Genomic DNA, 18590 nt, shown 5'->3' with positions numbered 1-18590 from the left:
TAGAATGCTATTTCCATCACAGCACTTGATGCGTGAATCACCTTCTCCAGAGTTAAGTGTTCTGTCTTCTGATCCTTCCATAACTAGGTTTTAATTAAATAAGAGAGGGAAGAAAATGTTCTAAGGCTCTGATCCAGGAACTACTTAAATGCTGAGCTTGTATAACTACAGAAGAGCTGAACTAGAGGTCGAGGGCCAGATCCTTGGCTTCAGCCAAACACATGGTGCTTGACCCAAGGGAATTCAGGAGCGGGGAGGGCAGAAGTGGCTTAAACCACCTTTTATGTCAGCTTGATTGAGAACATTGAGCTGGTTTGGCAGTCCTCTTAAGTTAGAATAGCCTCAGGGCAGCTGAAAAAAAAGACTGCAGCAGCGCTGAAGATCTGGACCTGGGACAGCTTCCCCTCTGACGCTCTGACTGAGTGGATACTGAGCTTCCCTTTAGGCTTGGTTGTTCACTCTATCAAAGTCAACAAAAGTCTACCACAAAGTCAACAAAAAGTGAAATGGGCAGGTCAGAAGTGGAAAAAAAATCAAACCCCAAAACAGCTGACTGCATTCCACTAGTATATAAATCCAAGAGAAACAGCAGAACAGACAAATTATAGCAGAAAGTCACCTATGAAACCAGTATCTTCTCCCCTTGGGGGTAGTGCAGCTTCCATTCTTCATGGTTTGGTTATTGTTGCACGTGTCACCTTGTGCCTCTGAGGTATTAAAATGCTCAAACAGATTTAGTATTAATATGGGAATAATTTTTTTTAAAATTCCTTTTTCTCCCCACAATAGTGTAGTACAACATACCGTCTCAAATCACAACAAAAACCCCACAGTCATCAGCTGAGGACCCCTCTTGTGAATAGATGTAATTAATAAAATTATCTGGCAGATGTGATTATTCTGTTAGGAAAGTCACCAACATTTGTGTCAAGCTTTTGAGAGGGAGTACGTGAGAGTAGTTGTGCCTTACCTCCCTCAGAGCCTGATTTGATAGTTGTTCATGGCTCAATAGTCACTGCAAGAAAACCAGATTTAGTTTTTCTGCTAAAAGAAAGAAATGGAATGAATGAAAATGCCACTTGTGCACCATTTATGGCTTATTAAAAAAAAAACACCTGTTCAGGTGAGTTTCTTAAAGTGAATGAACTGCCCTTCTAGTAAGAAATTAGTATGATTTCTGGTAGCTGGTTGCCTACGGACTTATTTATTAAGCCTCAAATTGGACTTTTTTTTTTTTTAAACTTATCTGTGTTACAGAAACTGGAAGAGAAGTTCCGACTGAACAGGCGAGAGCTGATAGCCTTCGAATTTCCAGTGTTAGTGGCCTTGGAATTTGCTCTCCATCTGCCTGAACACGAAGTGATGCCACATTATAGACGTTTGATCCAGAATTCCTAGCACAGGCTACCCTTCCAGGAAGGGTCTTAAGACTGTTTCTATTCAGCATTATCAAGCTGTAGTTACTACTGGAAATGCAAAAATAGGACTCAATACCAAACTTCTCTCTCTCTTCAAATACACAATTTTTCCAGCAGCAAATGGGGAACACTGCATTGAATTTCCTAAGACTCTCAGACTAAATGAATTCATGTAGTGTTTACTACTCAGAGCAGGTGAGGAATGAGATGCATATTAATGAAGAACTAATAACTGATGCCAGAACTGGGGGGGAAACAAACTCTTACCACAGGGACCAAAGGAGTAAAATTAGTTACCCATATCAGTCATGCAAGAACAAAAATTAAACGACAGCCTCCATTCCCATCTGTCTTACAATCACCTGTACACTTTGCAAGCTAGTCAAGTGCATTCTTATAGTGCTCTGCTACAGACTTGCTCCGACTTACAAAATGACTTATTAACATTGTGGAAAAGCTTTTAAAAAGATATCTTCACTGTGTCAAAAAGAGTGTGCCAATTTATTTTTGTACCTGCTATTGGAAGTGCACTTTTTCCTGTGGGGTGCCTGTGTGTGTGACATTGATTTGGTTTTGGTCCACGTGGGCTGGTTTGGCTTTTTGAGAGGATATCATTTACTGATGCTGAAGACCAAGGGGACTTTCTGTGTTTACTTCTTGAAAACATAACTACTGGAAAAGTAGTAAATGGGATCATTTTTGGTCACTTGTTTTTTATCCCTGATTTTTCAACATCTTTTACCTTTCTGAAGATTACACTACAACTGCAAGAGATGAATCAGCAGCTGACCATATGTTTCAGTCTTGCATATGGTAAAGAGGAAAGCATTTAGTTTGTGATTTACATGTAATAGTTTTTAAATGTCTTGTGTTAAGCCACATGCATATTTTTAACCTTCGCACTTTTCCCACTGTGGAGATGGTTAGACTTGCACTTTGTAGTGTTGTATTTCTGTGCTCTATGTTAGAGTGCATAAGCAGCACATTTATTGTGCTACATCTTAAACAGTATTTTATAAAATCAAGAGTAGGGCTGAGCAGTATAATTGGTGTCTTAAGGCTTTGATAGGGGAGACGCCTCATGTTGGTAAATTTTAGTTTTTAAATATAGTTGACTGCAAAATTTAATTAATGGCCATTTAAATTGTTACATACGGTCCAGTACCTTTATAGACATTGCAGTACTGGAGTTTTAACAGTTTGTTTTCTGCAATTTACATGGGGTTCTGGCTGGACAACCAGAAAAGCTGGACAGAATCACTCTAGCTCTCCAGTATTATATATGCTATGCTCACATGCTGAAGGACATGTATTAAAGAATTAAATTATTTTTATATATCTATCTATAACTGATGCCCAACCTACTCCAACTGCTGATCCACTTGATCCCCATCATGCCTGAAACAAACTCCAATAAAATCAAATACTTAACCTCTGTGGTGTACAAAAATTAATCTGAAAACAAATCTCAGCTAGGAAACTCCAACTGCAGCTTTATCGCTATATGTTGGCGAGGGTTTGTTCGTGGTATGGAAATGACAAAGGAGTGGGACAAACAAAGATATAAACACACTAATCTTTGCTTTCACTTATTTTAAGCTATTTGATGTTTTCCTCAGCTATACCTGGAATCACCTCAGTCAAAGGTCCTAACAGAAATGTGAACCAGTCTTTTTTGTAGCCCTATCCCTTTAATCCTAGCGTGGCAACAAGAACAGATGCCTGAAAAGATTGCTCTGTAGAACATGGAAAGGTCGTAGAAAAAGAGTTAGGATGAATAGGAATTTTGTTGCTCCTTCTCCATTTTAAAAGAGTTACTTACAAGTATCTCAAAACTGCAATAAAACGTCCTCTCTGTAGACTGTATATAAAAACAAAAGTAATTAGATTCCAACCTGATTTGGAAAGAGGGGGAGGAGAGAGAATGAAATGGTGCCTCTAAGATGTGCTCCAGCATTGCTGAAATCCCAGCATTGCTCATTCACTGGAAAGACATGACACTAGGTTCCCCCATCAGACATGCTACTGTTCCTTGATTCGGCCAGCCTGCTCCATTCTTCTAAGGAGGCAAAGAACTGAAGAACGCAAAAGGCCTGTGCAGAATTTGTTTTGTAATGATTACATTTCAATACGCTGCCTGCTTAGTCATGTAGTAGGGCCAGTGTCAGATGCACAGGTTCCCAAACCAAAACAAGGGTGTCATGTCTAAAATTAATCCTTTCAGCCTTGCCCGGGTCCCTTTAATTTAAATCATGTATGTAAATTCCAGCTTTTTTCACTAAAGAGCTTTGTTGTTAATAATGGGACTGTCTAAAAATACAAGGAAGTCTTACCTGTGTATAAAAACTTCATTTGCCTTGAGTTTGGTTTTCATATTGCTTTATAGTTTGGCTGGGAGAAAGGGTATTGTAACTGCAAAATACTGACTGAAGGATGACAGCAGTCACTAGAGATGTTACTGAATCATGTTTTCATGTCTATTGTCTTTGCTAATGCTACCTAGCCCAGCTCTACAGTTTACATAGGTTTCTGGGTGAAATCTGATTGCTGGAGACTTTCTGCTTTTATTTGGAATAATGTTCAGCTACAGTTTGGATGTTGAATAAATATTTAAAAGATAAAAATGTTGCACTGTTCACTTAGGAACATATAAAGCCATATTGATACTAAACATCAAAGCACAAAGCTTGGGTCAGTATAATTATGGTTAAGCCAAAGGATTGTATTTCCCCTTTCTCTCCCCAGGCCTGTGAAGACACAAGCTGAAGTGATAAAGGAAATCTGTACCAAACAAAAAATTATGATTGTTTGCCTTTGTCTTGTACAGAAATGACAGCCGATTCACAAAATTTTAGTTTTGATTTAAAGTGGGTCAGGAAATAATTCATTCCATATCATTCATAATATTTTGGAATTATGTAACATACACTTTACCATACAGAGGTTTAAATAAATAAAAAAGCAGGTATGTTCCCCCAGTAATAGCAAGTAAAACTATTCAGTGCTATCACTTGTGTGTTGAAGAGGGGTTTTTATTGCAGTTGTCGTTGTCTTCTTCTGGGACATAGAAAGCTACTTGCTTCTGCTGCCATTTCTGACTATATTTATGATTTGTACAAATTGTGAATTTTCTGTTCTTCTGTAACTTGCAAGAAGGAGGAAAGAAAAGCACTCGCAACTATCAAAACCTTCAAACCCATTGTCAACATAGGAACATGAACTTACGTAAGCCCTAATGTTGAGCTTCTTCTAAACAGGTGGACTTTTTTTACACTGTTGACTTCAGAGGGGCTCCAGGCTGGCACAGTGATCTGCTTGCATGGAACGTGTAGCGGGACTGTGGCCTTAATGGTGTTTAGGCCATCCTTAGCTCTTACACTAAAGTGAAAAGGTAAGGAGTTTGCAGGAAGAAAATCCAGTGTACAAAAATCCAGAAGTATGCACACCATAAACCTTTGAAAAAGGAATTTATTACTGTAATAACCGCCTGAAAGGGAGGTTAATGTATTTGTGAATAATGGAGATCATTAGTAAATGTCTGGATGGCAGAGCTGTGCTGCTGAAGAGCAAATACTGGGTTTTCAATAACAGGTGTTAGCAAAACAAGACGAAAGGGAAATAGTACACTATGAAAAATTGCCAAGTGTCAGTAGAGCAGAGAAGAAAAACTCCCAGGGGGTAGCAGTGAGAGAATCCTTCTGAAAGCAACAATCTGTCAATATTTCTGAAGCAGGAGTTATTGAAAATGAGTTTGAGATGGTTTAAATGGCTTTGAAGCTGCAAATGGGATGGTTCTAGTTCAACCAGAAGGTTAAAAAGGCTCAGACAACTCTCTCTTCGGCTGCCAGCTACTCTCTGATCTAGGCGTAGGGTTCCCAGCTCACACAGACATACTTTTATTAGCTCTCAGCTGATCTAGCACACCAAGAGTAGCAGTAGTGTAGTCGCAGTAGCATGGGGGCGGCAGCATGTGCTAGCTGCCCCGAGTACAAACCCCATGGCGAGGGGCGAGGGGCTGATAGCAGGTGCTGCCACCGGCGTTACCGTAAGCCACTATTTTTAGCATGCTCATTCAGATGAGAGCTAGCACAAGTATGTCTGTGCAAGCAGGGAATCACACCCTTAGCTCGTAGTGTAGAGTCTAGACATAGCCTTATTTCACCTGCGTGACCCATAGTACGTCTTGTATTCCTACCCCCAGAGTCCCTAAACCCTTAAACTCTTGTGGCAAAATGGATAATGTGAAGTGAAAAATGTACCAGGCCTGATCCAAAGACTACCATTGAGTTCAATGGGCTTTGGATCTGGCCCTCTATAGACACAAGGCTGCCAGGTGTCATGCCTGTCCATAGCTCAGCTGAATTTGCACACATTCAGCTGGACTGTAGGAATGGGCTCTAACTGCATCTCATGGCCATCTGAGGCTGCTGTGGATCCTGCCTGGTTGAGCCTGCCTGACCCACACCTGGTGTGCTTGGCACAAAGGGGCAGGGCCCCAGGATGTTTCTGAGGAAAGCCCAGGCCTTGTGCTGGGTCAGGGTCAGGTACAGCCCCACCACTGAGTCAGTGTCCCAGGGATGGGGGGGGCTGCAGGATGATCTCCCACCTTTATGCAGCCTGTGCTCCTCACTGCTGCACTGGAGCCTCTGCATTTATTTATTGACAAATAAAACTTGCAGAATTTTAAAATATTGTGTGCAGAATTTTTAGTTTTTTGGTGCAGAATGCCCTCAGGAGTATAACATCGTTTCCCCAGCTCTTATATCCTGTGGAGCAACTTCCCTCTCGGTCTGAATCTCTCAGCTTCCCTGCAGCACCTCAGTGATGTGCCGGAGGCAGCAATCAGGAGTCCCACCCTTATTGAAGTGCCAACACCAAACTGCCAAGAAGACTGGAATGATTTCCTCCCCTTCTGGTGATACTGCTCTGGACATAAGGATATTTTAAAAGGGTAGAAATGTCATATCCTACGAACAAGCAAACCAGTTTCAAGAGAAGCCTTGAACGAAAACTAGGGGGGTTGGCAACACCTTTGGACTGGACTAATTGCACCAAATGGCAAAGATTTCCACCAGAAGATACCTCTGGCCCCTCCACAAGCCTTCATACCATCCTACCCATGTTTCCAGTTACACAAACCGAACACCGTGCTATGCTATCCACATGTTCCTGGACAAAAGTTTTGTGTCAGTTATGAACACGTATTTAGTACAACAGAACAAAACAAGTAAAAGCCTGTTGCCACTTCACTCTGGTTAGGAGAAAGATACTTGTTTAAATTGAAATACAAATGAATAGTCCCAAAATTCCTCCTCTGCAACACATTCCTCCCTTCCCCTCCGGGCCATAGAGTTTGTCACAGGCTATGGGATGAGGAATTTGTGTGGGAGTCCACTATTCAAATGTTGACGGCATGTTACAGTAACAAGTATTAAGCGCAGAGTATCTGCTTTCCTCTTTTATTGCTGGTAAACTGTAACCAAGCCGCATGCAGAAACATGCAGCATGACAAGTACGAGCATATATTTATGGAATGGCCAGGGAAAATACTATCAAATGCTACGTTTGAGATCTAATGTATGCTGGTTAAGAACATGAGAATGGCCACACTGGGTCAGAACAAAGGTCCATCCAGACCAGTATCCTGTCTACTGACAGTGGCCAATGCCAGGTGCCCCAGAGGGAGTGAACCTAACAGGTAATGGTCAAGTGATCTCTCTCCTACTATCCACCTCCACCCTCTGATAAACAGAGGCTAGGGACACCATTCCTTACCCATCCTGGCTAATAGCCATTAATGGACTTAACCTCCATGAATTTATCCAGTTCTCTTTTAAACCCTGTTATAGTCCTAGCCTTCACAACCTCCTCAGGCAAGGAGTTCCACAGGTTGACTGTGCGCTGAGTGAAGAAGAACTTCCTTTTATTTGTTTTAAACCTGCTGCCCATTAATTTCATTTGGTGGCTCCTAGTTCTTATATTATGGGAACAAGTAAATAACTTTTCCTTATTCACTTTCTCCACACCACTCATGATTTTATATACCTCTATCATATCCCCCCTTAGTCTTCTCTTTTCCAAGATGAAAAGTCCTAGCCTCTTTAATCTCTCCTTATATGGGACCTGTTCCAAACCCCTAATCATTTTAGTTGCCCTTTTCTGAACCTTTTCTAAAGCCAGTAATCTTTTTTGAAATGAGGGGACCACATCTGTACGCAGTATTCAAGGTGTGGGCGTACCATGGATTTATATAAGGGCAATAAGATATTATCCGTCTTATTCTCTATCCCTTTTTTAATGATTCTTAATATCCGGTTTGCTTTTTTGACTGCCGCTGCACACTGCGTGGACATCTTCAGAGAACTATCCACGATGACTCCAAGATCTTTCTCCTGAGTAGCTGTAGCTAAATTAGCCCCCCATCATATTGTATGTATAGTTGGGGTTATCTTTTACAATTTGCATTACTTTACATTTATCCACATTAAATTTCATTTGTCATTTTGTTGCCCAACCACTTAGTTTTGCGAGATCTTTTTGAAGTTCTTCACAGTCTGCTTTGGTCTTAACTATGTTGAGCAGTTTAGTATCATCTGCAAGCTTTGCCATCTCACTGTTTATCCATTTCTCCAGATCATTTATGAATAAGTTGAATAGGATTGGTCCAAGGACTGACCCTTGGGGAACACCACTAGTTACCCCTCTCCATTCTGAAAATTTACCATTTATTCCTACTCTTGTTCCCCGTCTTTTAACCAGTTCTCAGTCCATGAAAGGATCTTCCCTCTCATCCCATGACAACTTAATTTACGTAAGAGCCTTTGGTGAGGGACCTTGTCAAAGGCATTCTGGAAATCTAAGTGCACTATGTCCACTGGATCCCCCTTGTCCACGTGTTTGCTGACCCCCTCAAAGAGCTCTAATAGATTAGCAAGACATGATCTCCCTTTACAGGAACGATGTTGACTTTTGTGCTACAATTTATGTTCTTCTATGAGTCTGACAATTTTATTCTTTACTATTGTTTCAACTAATTTGCCTGGTACTGACATTAGACTTACTGCTCTGTAATTGCCAGGATCACCTCTAGAGTCCTTCTTAAATATTGGCGTTACAGTAGCTATCTTCCAGTCATTGGGAACAGTAGCTGATTTAAAGGACAGGTTACAAACCATTGTTAATAGTTCCACAATTTCACATTTGAGTTCTTTCAGTACTCTTGGGTGAATGCCGTCTGGTCCCAGTGACTTGTTGCTGTTAAGTTTCTCAATTAATTCCAAAACCACCTCTAATGACACTTCAATCTGTGACCATTCCTCAGATTTGCCACCTACAAAAGACGGCTCAGGTTTGGAAATCTCCTTAACATCCTCAGCCGTGAAGACTGAAGCAAAGAATTCATTTAGTTTCTCTGCGATGACTTTATCATCTTTAAGTGCTCCTATTGTATCTCGATGGTCCAGGGGCCCCACTGGTTGTTTAGCAGCTTCCTGCTTCTGATGTACTTAAAAAACATTTTGTTGTTACCTTTTGAGTTTTTGGCTAGCTGTTCTTCAAACTCCTTTTTAGCTTTTCTTATTACATTTTTACATTTAATTTGGCAGTGTTTATGCTCCTTTCTATTTACCTCACTAGGATTTGACTTCCACTTTTTAAAAAATGCCTTTTTATCTCTCTCTGCTTCTTTTACATGGTTGTTAAGCCATGGTGGCTCTTTTTTAGTTCTTTTACTGTGTTTTTTAATTTGGGGTATACATTTAAGTTGAGCCTCTGCTATGGTGTCTTTGAAAAGCGTCCATGCAGCTTGCAGGGGTTTCATTCCAGTCACTGTACCTTTTAATTTGTGTTTAACTAACCTCCTCATTTTTGCATAGTTCCCCTTTCTGAAATTAAATGCCACAGTGTTGTGCTGTTGAGGTGTTCTTCCCACCAAAGGAATGTTAAATGTTATTCTATTATGGTCACTATTTCCAAGTGGTCCTGTTATAGTTACCTCTTGGACCAGATCCTGCGCTCCACTCAGGACTAGATCAAGAGTTGCCTCTCCCCTTGTGGGTTCCTGTACCAGCTGCTCCAAGAAACAATCATTTAAAGTATTGAGAAATTGTGTCTCTGCATTTTATCCTGAGGTGACATGTATCCAGTCAATATGGGAATAATTGAAATCCCCCACTATTATTGAGTTCTTTATTTTGATAGCCTCTCTAATCTCCCTTAACATTTCATCGTCACTATCACTGTCCACTGGTTACATTTATTCAAGATAATTATACCAAAAAAGATTGAGAGAACTACAACATATATTACTTCAATTAACAGGTGAATGCCATATGAGCTAATTTAGAAGTACCAGTCGCCTAAAAGGGATGAAAGATTAAGTGCAAAGAACATGTAGAAAAATTGCAGAAATTAATGGTCTGAACCTTTGGTGGGAGGATGTCTCACAAAATCATATCTCTAGATGAAAACAACAGGAGTCTCTGGATTTCCTGTTCAGATTTTATATTTGTAATAAACAGGCTTGTTTAATTTTTTAAAAAATTCAGAAAAATCAAACACTGATGTAGAACCATAATAGCTGTAAAGTTCAAAAAACTATTTTTCAAATACTCAAGAGTAAGAGGGAATTGATGGCTCAGGGATGGGAAATTGTATATAAAGCTTTTGTTTCTTAATTGTTCTTATGAGTGAGCTGTTACCATCTTGAGCTGTTCAGTAATCTACCTGATATTATTTTGGTGGTCTCAGTCCATTTCCCAGTGGACAGGTGGCCATATAAAAATGTGCACACAGGAATGGCACTAGTTGGCATTCTTTGCTGAGGAACTAGGCCAAGGGGTGTCTGGGCATGGAGAGCGAACTATCCTCTTGCCTCATGATGCCCCTTTTAGATCAGGGATTGTTCACATTAGTGGAGAAGCTTGTAATGCTTCTAGAGCTTCACTTTTCTGTGAAGAATATCACTCTCCAGGGTTAACAGTACATTTCCTTATAGCTAGGTATTAGTAGTGCCTAAGCGCCATACACAGCCCTTGCTCTCCATTGGAGAAGACAGTCAGTACCACTTTGGATCTGTGATGCAAAGGTGTCGGCAGACTGTATCTCCCCCTTGTCAAACAGCATTCCACCTGCACAAATGCCAGGAGTTACATCTATTGCGGTGACTAAGTTGTACCAGTCTTTTGATATGTCATAGAATCTTAGCTAGCCAGTTTGCAGGCCACACCTGTTAATTTCCAGAAACATAAGTGATTCCACCATGATATACGCTCTCCTGTGTTTGGGGACGCTGGCATATAACTAATCGTCCCCTCCTTCTAAACAAGTCACATTTCTGACTGGTACTGTCCCCATACATATAGTTATGGGGAAAGAGAGAAAAAGTGCTTCAAAGTCACCCCTTCCCAAAATTTCAAGAAATCATCTCTCATGCATGGCCATCTCTTTTTCAGGTCATACGTCAGGCACCATAGCATGGATGCAGCCAACAGCATTAGAAGGGATTTTTCCATTGCTGTAGAAACGTTACCCACCTGAGTGAGGGTAGCTAGGTAGATGGAAGCATTCTTCCTTTGACCAACCTACATCTACACCAGGAGATAGGCAGGTATAGCTACAGCACTCAGGGGTGTGGATTTTTCACATCCCAGAGCACTGTGCCTATGTCAACCTAAATTTTAAGTGTAGACCAGACCTCATTCAGAGGTAGGAGAGAAGGTCAAGCCTCTGTACTTCCAGATCCTCTTTCTTTGCTCCATCTATGGGCCAGTCAAAGAGACAAGCCGACTCTGTTTAACAGATTACTGAAGTAAAATCAACACCAATTTAGCTTCCTGCTCTGAACTTCAGAATAATTCACATATTCATACACTGAGCCATGAGGGAACCTAGTGACAGAGGATGTGGAAAAAGCTAATGTACTCAATGCTTTTTTTGCCTCTGTCTTCACGAACAAGGTCAGCTCCCAGACTGCTGCGCTAGGCATCACAACGTGGGGAATAGATGGCCAGCCCTCTGTGGAGAAAGAGGTGGTTAGGGACTATTTAGAAAAACTGGAGGTGCACAAGTCCATTGGGCCGGATGAGTTGCATCCAAGAGTGCTAAAGGAATTGGCGGCTGTGATTGCAGAGCCATTGGCCATTATCTTTGAAAACTCGTGGCGAACGGGGGAAGTCCCAGATGACTGGAAAAAGGCTAATGTAGTGCCAATCTTTAAAAAACGGAAGGAGGATCCTGGGAACTACAGGCCAGTCAGCCTCACCTCAGTCCCCGGAAAAATCATGGAGCAGGTCCTCAAAGAATCAATCCTGAAGCACTTACATGAGAGGAAAGTGATCAGGAACAGTCAGCATGGATTCACCAAGGGAAGGTCATGCCTGACTAATCTAATCGCCTTCTATGATGAGATTACTGGTTCTGTGGATGAAGGGAAAGCAGTGGATGTATTGTTTCTTGACTTTAGCAAAGGTTTTGACACGGTCTCCCACAGTATTCTTGTCAGCAAGTTAAAGAAGTGTGGGCTGGATGAATGCACTATAAGGTGGGTAGAAAGTTGGCTAGATTGTCGGGCTCAACGGGTAGTGATCAATGGCTCCATGTCTAGTTGGCAGCCGGTGTCAAGTGGAGTGCCCCAGGGGTCGGTCCTGGGGCCGATTTTGTTCAATGTCTTCATAAATGATCTGGAGGATGGTGTGGATTGCACTCTCAGCAAATTTGCGGATGATACTAAACTGGGAGGAGTGGTAGATACATTGGAGGGCAGGGATAGGATACAGAGGGACCTAGACAAATTGGAGGATTGGGCCAAAAGAAATCTGATGAGGTTCAATAAGGATAAGTGCAGGGTCCTGCACTTAGGACGGAAGAACCCAATGCACAGCTACAGACTAGGGACCGAATGGCTAGGCAGCAGTTCTGCGGAAAAGGACCTAGGGGTGACAGTGGACGAGAAGCTGGGTATGAGTCAGCAGTGTGCCCTTGTTGCCAAGAAGGCCAATGGCATTTTGGGATGTATAAGTAGGGGCATAGCGAGCAGATCAAGGGACGTGATCGTCCCCCTCTATTCGACATTGATGAGGCCTCATCTGGAGTACTGTGTCCAGTTTTGGGCCCCACACTACAAGAAGGATGTGGATAAATTGGAGAGAGTCCAGCGAAGGGCAACAAAAATGATTAGGGGTCTGGAACACATGACTTATGCGGAGAGGCTGAGGGAACTGGGATTGTTTAGTCTGCAGAAGAGAAGAATGAGGGGGGATTTGATAGCTGCTTTCAACTACCTGAGAGGTGGTTCCAGAGAGGATGGTTCTAGACTATTCTCAGTGGTAGAAGAGGACAGGACAAGGAGTAATGGTCTCAAGTTGCAGTGGGGGAGGTTTAGGTTGGATATTAGGAAAAACTTTTTCACTAGGAGGGTGGTGAAACACTGGAATGCGTTACCTAGGGAGGTGGTAGAATCTCCTTCCTTAGAAGTTTTTAAGGTCAGGCTTGACAAAGCCCTGGCTGGGATGATTTAATTGGGGATTGGTCCCGCTTTGAGCAGGGGGTTGGACTAGATGACCTCCTGAGGTCCCTTCCAACCCTGATATTCTATGATTGTCATCTGGTTTGACCTCCTGCATAACACGAGCCATAAAATAATGGCACACAGAACTTCCTGCAACAAGCCTATAAATTCTGGTTCAGCTAGAACGTATCTTTTAGAAAGACACACAGTCTTTCTTGATTTAAAGATTTCAAGTGACAGAGAATCCATCACAACCCTAGGTAAGTTGTTCCAGTGATTAATCAACCTCACTGTTAAGATTTTGCACCTTATTTCTAGGGGATTTAGACACAATTCTTCAACTGAAATGAATGGAAGTGATGTCTAAATCCCCTAGCCTGCTTTGAAATCTTAACATAAACCACATCTATGCTACGGGGACTATACCAGCATAGCTAAGTGTAAACCAAACCCTAATAGACTCTGGCAGGAATCCACCTTTTCTCCAAGCTGCCTTGAGAGATCCTTACCCAAAGGATGACAAAGACATGAGCCCTATAGAGGGAGAGAAAAACACTTTCTATTTGAAGAAAGTAGCAGTTCAACTCATACGGCCTGAAACAACAAGGTGCTGACCTCCCACTGAAATCCCTGAGACTGGGTATCAGAATTTAAAACTAGAGTCATGTGGATGGATCAAAAATGATCAGGCCTTGTTTACTGCTTCATTCTATGTCAATCATTTTTTCCCCTTAGAACTACTTTTTAAGCATTTGTCTTTTGTTTTCTTTTTCAGTAACCTAGAGATAAACAGGGAGGACATGGTGCTACGTAGGGAGTCGTCCCAGTCAGCCTTTTTAATTTAGTGCTTCCAGAGCTGTGGGCCCCACCCATCTAGCATTGTCCGATTTATTTTAAAAACCAAAGGCTGTGGCCTTTAATGGAAAATTGAGTTCTATTCAGATCCCCATTGTGTCCCTGGATAGGAAAATGGAAAGTTTTAGCTTAAAGCTGCTGGAGGCCAAAATGTGAATGTTTAGTGAAATTAATTGATGTTTGTCCATGCTAATACCAAGGAAGTTGTAGTTTGTGACCCAGAGACGCCACTTAGTTTGAAAAGTGATGGAGGGTGGGATACAGGTCTCTGAGCCCATGAAGGGAAGAGGCTGAATTATTCTTTTCCAACTGCATTAAGGATTTTGGAAAAGACAGGTTGGCTTTCCCTCTACCAGGACAGCACATTATGCCCCTGGGTACCATAGGCCTCACAAATTCCCATCTTACAGTATTTTGTGGGCAAGTGCAATGTGCAGCCTTTGATGCGAGAGGAATACAATACCTAAAGTGGCCTATAATTCTCAGCCTGCTCTCCAAGGCTGAAGAGCATTCTGTTGGGCTATGCTAGCTGACTCTTTACTCGCTTCCACAGGAGCTTGTGAAAAACAGAGCAGGAGCAACCTGGATTTGACAGTGCATAGAATGTGGGTGTTTACTCTGGAGACTTGGAGACCAGACTCTGCCCCCTTTCCCCTCCCACCCCCCCACCCCCCACTCCTGGGTAAGCACCCAAAGCTAGCTTTACCAACTAACTGAACATTCCCTGTATAGGGGACTCCCCAGTGGCATAGGTCTAATGTAGTGACTACTATGTCCCCCCAGTCCCCACCCTCAGCATAGCTGAGGAAAAAGAGTTTTTAAAATAACCAGCTGCTGGCACAGTTCCTGTCCCCTTAGGGTCATGGACAGTTATAGTAGTGTTCTACCCATGAACAGAAGAACAAGTGAGGATGCTCTTGCACCAGGGGCAAATCCACAACCACAGCCAGCTACAGGACTGGGAAGAAGTTAACCTGGCATGAGTTTCCTTGTCCCTTGCATCTGATTCTGTGCTGAGTACAGCTGGAATTGTCTCCAACAGACCTTTCAGAGTTGCTGTTTTATGGAGGATTTAGATGCCTGTTGTCTACAGACCTTAAAATTATAGGCAAGTTTTCTTAACATTCTACTGCTAGAACTGCTGAAAAGACACGACTGCGTGTATTACTTTCACCTGTGACCCAGGATGTCTTTAGAAACAAGGAGCCCAGTTCTATTCTGATCTATGCTGATGTAAGTAAGAAGTAATCCCATCCAGGTCAATAGTGTTCCACAGGTGTAAAAATCAGTGTCAGAGGGGAAGCATTCCCAAGATGTTACATCACAGCGCCTCCTCATTGCTTTAAGCAAAATGCATAAGCATGAAGTGTTTTGTTTTGGGATTTGTTCTATAGCTCTTTATAGATAATCTAATCTTTGATCAATGCTATGTTCTTATTGTTATCAGGACATCATATAATTCATGGAGGTTTAGAAAAGCAGGTGTTTTAATCTACCCACTCGTCAATAAGCACTAACACATAGATCAGTTGTACGTTTATGTGGAATGAAAGCTGATAAGAAGCATTTCAGAAAGATAGAGATGTGAGCCATTGCCTTTAGAATACGTTACACTGACATATGATAGCGCAATTAGTGCCTTAGAAATGTCTTAGGCATTCTGAGGCTGATCTTAAGTAGGGAGAACAGTGATAGAAGGGGCTTGTGACCCCACCTGAGTGACCCCATTCCCTCATCCTCTGGCCTTATCTAGGATAGGTTATGGTGGAAGCTGTTAGTGCCATCAGTAGTTATGCTGGCTAATTTCACCCTTTTTACTGTGAATTTCTCTGAGTTGTTTCTCCCCTTACAGAATGTAATTCATCGTGTCTGCCAGTACATATTTGCTTTTACAAGCATTCTCCTGAGACGTATAGACATTTCATCTCTTTTCCTTTGATTGCACTGACTGCAAGAAGTTCAACCACCACTTCTGCTTTTCATTCCATCGCTTGATATTCAGACACTTTGCAGAACTGATCTTTTGAAATAAGATAAAAGCTCTTCTCTATTGTTTAACCATTAATTTTTTCTTACAATGGCTATCTGGGTTTATTCAAACTGTTTCTTAAAATAAGTTTCATGTCCAGCTTCACAACAAGATGTTAATGGTATTAATGGAGGTCTTAAACTGACCACTATGTAGCTGTCATGCCTCCTAAATCTGTAAATCTATTAGAGACCAGTAACATACTGTGAGTTTTGAAGCATGACTATGAATAGATCCCAGCACAGGGATTAGACTCAGACTTTAAGGCCAGAAGGGACCATTATGATCACAGGCCACATAACCTAAACCACTCACTCCTGTAATCAACCCATAACATCTGCCTCCTGTCTTGTGGAGAGAAGGCCACAGGACTTGTCTACACTAGATTTTTTTTCTGAAAACTTTCCACCTTTAGTATCATTGGTGTAGCTCCATAGGTGGTATCAACAAGTGGAAGTCCTACTGACATATCACTGGGGGCTGCCAGCATTTTAACCACAGTACGATGCAGACCTGCACTGATCCAGGTTTTAACAGAGCTAGTTGCTGACACCTTGTCTACACTAGAGCTTCAACCATTACTATCAGCCATGGGGCAGCATGAATGTTAGCAATACTTATTAGAATATAAAGCTATTAAAGAAAAAATCTAGTGTAAACCCCATCAGAATTACTCTTGTGGAAGAGTCCTCTAGAATTTAGCAGGGGACAAAAACAACGTTGTTCTGTGGAAGTTTAGTACAGTTCACACAAATAGTTCTACCTACCTATAGAATTTGATAGGGAATGCTGAGGTTCCTCTCCTCCCCCCTTTAAAAAAAACCTATTCCATTAAGTTCTATAGCAGGGGTACCATTTTTCTATTGCATTCTGAGACGGTTAAAAAACCAAACACTCTAGAAAAAAATTTATGTTTAAGTACTATCAGGTTTTTCCCAGGAGATCAGGATAGCTTGAACTCCAATTCACCAAGGAATTTGTCATGAAGTTATTCCACCAAAGAAAAAAACCTTTGAAAGACAGGCTTTCACGTCTATGGCTCTTTAGAAGAAAACTCCTCGCTCCCTTTTCTATAGGCAGAGGTGCAAGTACTTCCAAAACTTTTCAAAGGCTTCATTCCCACACTCATGAAATTACTGTTAAGGGGGTGATATGGAGGCGCAATGCAGTTCCCTCTTTGATCAGCGTTCATTACTCTGCCCAGCCTAGCTGAAATGGTAGTGAAAGATGTTTGCATTTGTATGAACATCTCTTTAAGAGAGAAAGTTAATTGCTTTCAAAGCACTTTACAAAGGAGATAGCTGGGACAATAGAGTGGAGGGTATGCTTATAAAATTTGCAGATGACACCAAAGCTCGGGGGGGTTGCTAGCACTTTGGAGGACAGGATTGGAATTCAAAATGATCTTGATGAATTAGACAATTGGTCTGAAATCAGTAAGATGAAATTTAATGACGACAAGTGCAAAGTACTATGCTCAGGAAAGAAAAGTGAAATGCACAAACACAAAATGGGGAATAATTGGCACCGCAGAAAGGGATCTGAGGGTTATAATGGGTCACAAATTGAATGAGTCAGCAGCAGTGTAATGCTGTTGTGAAAAAAAAACAAACATGCCAGGCTGTATTAACAGGAGTGTTGTACATAAGACATGGGAGTCAATTGTTCCACTCTACTTGGCACTAGTGAGGTCTTAGCTAGAGTACTTTTTTGGGCACCGCACTTTAAGAAAGATGTGAACAAACTAGAGAGAGTCCAGAAGAGAGCAAAAATTATAAGTATTTTGGACTGTGTTGGAATTGCAAGCTATCCCTTTAAGCTTGGGGGAGGGGGGAGATTAAGGGGTCCAGTTCTTCTTGCGGGCTAGGGGGCTCTGCAGAAAAGCCTATCAGTCAGTCTGGAAAGAACCAACATAGAACAAGGTGGGGTCAGTTGTGCCTCTCTGGGGGACTGGGGCATAGGTGGCTTGGCTTAGTGGTCACAGCTGGACTGGTGTCAGCAAGTCAAGGATGGTTGTGAGGCAGTAATCAGTGAGCAGGGATCAGAGTAATGGTGAGAGCCAGGATCAATATACAAGAGTCAGGATTGGAGTCAGCTGGTGTCAGAGAATGGAGATCAGAGGTAGTTACCAGGCTGGAATCAGGAGGCAAGATTCAGGCTCAGAATCAGGCTGGGGTCAAAGACTGGAAACCAGCAAGCAAGGTGAGGTCTGGAATCACAGCAAGCCAGAAATCTGCATGGTTGCCCAGACAACTTCCTGGGGCACACTCCAGGGTTAAATAGTGAGCATGGGCCAATCAGAAGGCACAGGATGCTGTTACTCTGGCCCTTTGGGCAGTACATCTCAATGTGCCTAATCTCCACAGTGCTCCTTGGATACATTTCTGCATGACCTGCCAGTGGTGATGTGGGAATGTCAGCTGCCCCAGGCTCCACAAACCTGAGTTCCAATCCCTGTGTTGTAGAATCCCCATCTCTGGAGGTTTTTAAAGCACAAGTTGGATAAACTCCTGTCAGGGATAGTCTAGATGTACTTAATTCTTCCTCAGCACACAGGGATGAATTACATGACCTCATGAGGTCTCTTCCAGCCCTACATTTCTATGATTCTATAAGTATCACCACTGCACAGATTACGCTCGTTTTATGAATTGGTAAATGGAGTCCCAGAGAGGTTAAGTGACTTGCACACAATCACCCAGCACATCAGTGCAACAGAAACTAGGTCTTCTCCAATTTTGCCCACTCTTGTCATTTTAGCATAAGGCTTGTGATATTTGAT

At 42.0% G+C, this 18590-nt stretch overlaps 2 protein-coding genes across 3 annotated transcripts in view; one reads left to right on the top strand and one right to left on the bottom strand.

Annotated features, from left to right (window-relative positions):
- Positions 1-4832, top strand: part of CABLES1 (Cdk5 and Abl enzyme substrate 1) — a 110390-nt gene extending 105558 nt beyond the window's left edge. For both annotated transcript variants that reach the window (XM_073331398.1, XM_073331397.1), the window contains one exon: positions 1258-4832. In XM_073331398.1, the coding sequence (XP_073187499.1) occupies positions 1258-1398 (141 nt within the window). In that variant the 3' untranslated portion in view covers positions 1399-4832. The remainder of the gene's footprint in view (positions 1-1257) is intronic.
- SLC35D4 (solute carrier family 35 member D4) overlaps positions 1-18590 on the bottom strand; it is a 202557-nt gene that overhangs the window by 86429 nt on the left and 97538 nt on the right.

The sequence above is a fragment of the Lepidochelys kempii genome, chromosome 2 (assembly GCF_965140285.1).
Source record: "Lepidochelys kempii isolate rLepKem1 chromosome 2, rLepKem1.hap1, whole genome shotgun sequence".
NCBI lineage: Eukaryota > Metazoa > Chordata > Testudines > Cheloniidae > Lepidochelys > Lepidochelys kempii.
Note: the sequence above shows the minus strand (reverse complement) of the source record. Positions and strands in the feature narration are given on the sequence as shown.